We start from the raw sequence: 3,749 nt of genomic DNA on the forward strand, positions 1-3,749 counted from the left end.
TACCAATGTCTTTGAATGACATATGGAGATAATTTCAAGCTATAAAAGTGTTTACATTGTTGCCAAAGCTTTTTTCAGTTTAGTTATGTCAGCTGGGAGGAGTTTATAATCAGAGAATTTAAACAGCCTCACAGGATGCAATCAGAACAGTTGTTAAACCATGGGACACTGATGAAAAGAATTCATTTGCATGTCAAAGAAGGCGCTGACTTTGAAGATACAACACATTCCTTTGCAAATAGAAAAGCAAACAAAAATGTGGGCAAAGAGTTTGTGAGTTGCTTTATATGCATTTTATTAGCAATAATAAATTATCTATGCAAATTTATGGCAAGATGTCTAGGCAAGCACGTCATGCCCACCAGCTTGAGGTATAAAAGGTCCCGTGCAGGATGAGAACTTCATTCCTTCTTGGGTAACTTGCTCTTCACATTCTATCCAAATCCTTCCCAACTCCTGCCACGATGACTCGTTTCTTCTGCTGCGGAAGCTACTTCCCAGGCTATCCTTCCTATGGAACCAATTTCCACAGGACCTTCAGAGCCACCCCCCTGAACTGCGTTGTGCCCCTTGGCTCTCCCCTGAATTATGGTTATGGATGCAATGGCTACAGCTCCCTGGGCTACTGTTTTGGTGGTAGCAACTTTAGCAACCTGGGCTGTGGCTATGGGGGCAGCTTTTATAGGCCATGGGGCTCTGGTTCTGGCTTTGGCTACAGCACCTACTGATGGACCATGACTCCAGATGACTACGGGACTCGCCCTCAATTCTCTGTGTGCAGAACAGCCTGAAAAACAATGACTGTCTTCCTGCCTCCAGAAACGCTTGAGAGAGATACATCTTCCATGTTTTTGCAGTCTTCTTGCTGAGATCCTGATCTTTGACATTGCTGAACAAGTCACCCAGGCATCAAATGCTGAGCTGATACTCATCTATAGCCAGGGCAAGATTTTGTATTTCTCTAACATACTTGAATTTTACTAATGAAGCAGACAGTCTGTCTCCTATGGTAGCTCTGCCCATGTATCATTAAATTCTACATCAATATCAATGCATTACTATTAAATGTGTGAGTAGGAAGGGGTTTTGCTGTTCATCACAATAAATCCAATTCATTCAGCACAAACATTTTTGTTCTGGTTGTTTATTTTATTGTGCCTTTTGTTTGTTCGTTTTGCTCTCATCAACCAGTTTCAACCTGTCAGGGTGGACTTCAATCACATATAGGGTGATGCCTAACAATTTTGTCCCTTTATGTTGAGATTTTCAATTTTTAAAAAAATTCTTTAAAAAGTCCTAAATTTAACCAGAATACAGATGACCCTTGAACAGTGTGGGAGGTTAATCCATGTATAATTTATGTTCAGCCCTTTGTATCTGAGATTTCTCTGCATCCATGGATTCAACCAACTGTGGACTGTGTAGCATTGTAGTGCTTACTACTAAAAAAATTCTGCATTTAAGTGGACTTTTGAGGTTCAAACCCACTTTATTCAAGAGTCAGTTGTATAGTCTGTACACTGCGATTGTTAGTGTTTCTCTATGCTGATTATAAATAGGAAATTTTCTTAGCTGTTCAATATTAAAAGAAAATTCTTTCCTCCTTTCATTATTGACACAATTTCATTTAGCTTCTTCCTCTTTTCCTGCTGCTTATAGAACTCATTATAGAGAGATTTAAACCCCATAAACTGTTGGAAAAATTTCCTTAAGTGGAATGAGTTATGAAACTGTTTTTAAGACTTCCTAAGATTTGGTTAATGAAGGCAAGCCAGAAACTAAAATCACATAATACTTTTTTCCCTTTTTGATTGATGGGTTTTATTTTTCCCACCTTCTTCACTTCTGATTATATATGTAGGCATATTAAAAATGAGGTATTTGTTCTTTGGAATGATCAATTCAGTTCAGTTCATGATAGTTGCCATCAAAAGCACTTGAAATGATATATGATCTGCGCTTAGAAAATGCTTCCTGAGAAAACTCTGCTCTGTTTGAATTAAAGCTCATTCATTCATGCATAAAGTATTTATTGAACCCCTACCTGTCTCAGAAAAGATGCTCAATAATTGTGCATTGACTTGTTAAATCTCTGCTTTATGGGTGCAAAATATTGTATAGTCTGATACAAGGTTCATTTATGTATGTATGAAGTTACTGGGCTCTGGTCACTCTGTTTAAAACTGGGTGGCTGTACAAACCTGCCACAATCTCTGGGCTGAGACACTCATTCAGTAGACACTCACCAAGAAGTTACAACACCACACACTGTCCTAAAATGTGGGGACAGAGATAAATAAAACATAATTCTGACTTTCAAGAGTTAAATATATTTTTGTTGTTGTTCAATTTCTAAGACATGTCTGACTCTTTGAGACCCCATGCATTGCAGCATGCCAGGCTCCTCTGTCCTTCACCATCTCCTGGAGGTTGTCCAAATTCATGTCCATTGAGTCTGTGATGCTATCCAACCAGCTCATCCTCTGCCACTCCCTTTTCCTTTGGCCTTCAATCTTTCCCATCATCAGGGTCTTTCCCACTGAGTCAGTTTTTCACATCAGGTGGCCAAAGTATTGGAGTCTCAGCTTCAGCATCAGTCCTTCCAATGAATATTCAGGGCTGATTTCCTTTAGAATTGACTGGTTGGTCTCCTTGCAGTCCAGGGACTCTTAAGAGTCTTCTCTAGCATCACAATTCAAAAGCATCAGTTCTTCAGCACTTCAGCCTTCTTTATGGTCCAACTCTCATATCCGTCCATGACTACTGGAAAAACCATAGCTTTGACTGTGCAGACCTTTAAAAGTCTCTTATTTTATGATAATTAATGTGTTATATTAATAAATGATTATCCAAAGACTCATTTCCTTCCAAGGACCCAAAATAAGAGATAGCCTATAACAAGATATATATCCCTTGATTTTGGTTTATCCAACTTTCGTCATGATTAGATTCATACTTAGCATTTTTTGATACAAATGCCATAGAAGTAATGCTGAATCCTTTTCAGTGCATTGAATAAGGAGACACTTTATGTTGGTTCATGCAAATTTGGTTGTTTGGTTACTTTGATCACTTGATGAAAGTAGTTTCCTATATGTTTCTTCACTGCAAATTTGCTATTTTTCTCTTTGTAACTAATAATTTTTATTGAAGCCTTGACACTATGCAAATATTCTATTCCTTATCAAGTTTTCATCCACTGTCTTAGGATTCATTCACAGTTTTTAAATTTTATACATCCTTCTACATTTATTGTTTGGCAATCTATTGTAAGAAAGAACTTTCTCTTCTCCCCATTTATTTTTATGTGCTTATTTATTGTTATCAAAAGCTATATCAGAGTGGGCTTGAAGATTCTTATTTTACTCAATGTGTGACCATCCATTAATATTATTTTTTCATTAAAATATTATTAACTTTCAAGCTCTAATTGCCCCAGATTTGGAGAGTGGGAACATCATCATTCTGGCTTCTTTGTCCTTTAGAAATGGTTCCCATTGCTGTCTGATCAATGCTTTACTTTCTGACTCAATGAGATATTCCAGGCTCATCTTGAACTCTTCTGCTTCAATCATGGGAGCACTGGATCCCTTTGGTAAAGACTGGTATTTAGAAAATATGAAATAGGTGTTAAGTGTACTCACTGCTATGGTATCATTGCTACATATGCTAATTTCTATCCTCTCATATTAAACCAGTTAATCCTAAAGGAAATCAACCCTGGGCATTCATCAGAAGCTGAAGCTCCA

At 37.6% G+C, this 3,749-nt stretch overlaps 1 protein-coding gene across 1 annotated transcript; it reads left to right on the forward strand.

Moving 5' to 3' along the window:
* Window positions 1-255: 255 nt before the first annotated feature.
* LOC129644717 (keratin-associated protein 7-1) lies at window positions 256-1,112 on the forward strand. The gene has a single exon (XM_055570206.1). The coding sequence runs from the start codon at window positions 465-467 to the stop codon at window positions 726-728; it is 264 nt and encodes an 87-aa protein (XP_055426181.1). The 5' UTR covers window positions 256-464; the 3' UTR covers window positions 729-1,112.
* Window positions 1,113-3,749: the final 2,637 nt, after the last annotated feature.

The sequence above is a fragment of the Bubalus kerabau genome, chromosome 2, assembly GCF_029407905.1.
Source record: "Bubalus kerabau isolate K-KA32 ecotype Philippines breed swamp buffalo chromosome 2, PCC_UOA_SB_1v2, whole genome shotgun sequence".
Lineage (NCBI taxonomy): Eukaryota > Metazoa > Chordata > Mammalia > Artiodactyla > Bovidae > Bubalus > Bubalus kerabau.

Excerpts from the sequence above, each read along its gene's own strand:
- LOC129644717 (XM_055570206.1), top strand. The coding sequence starts at position 465 with ATGACTCGTTTCTTCTGCTGCGGAAGCTACTTCCCAGGCTATCCTTCC.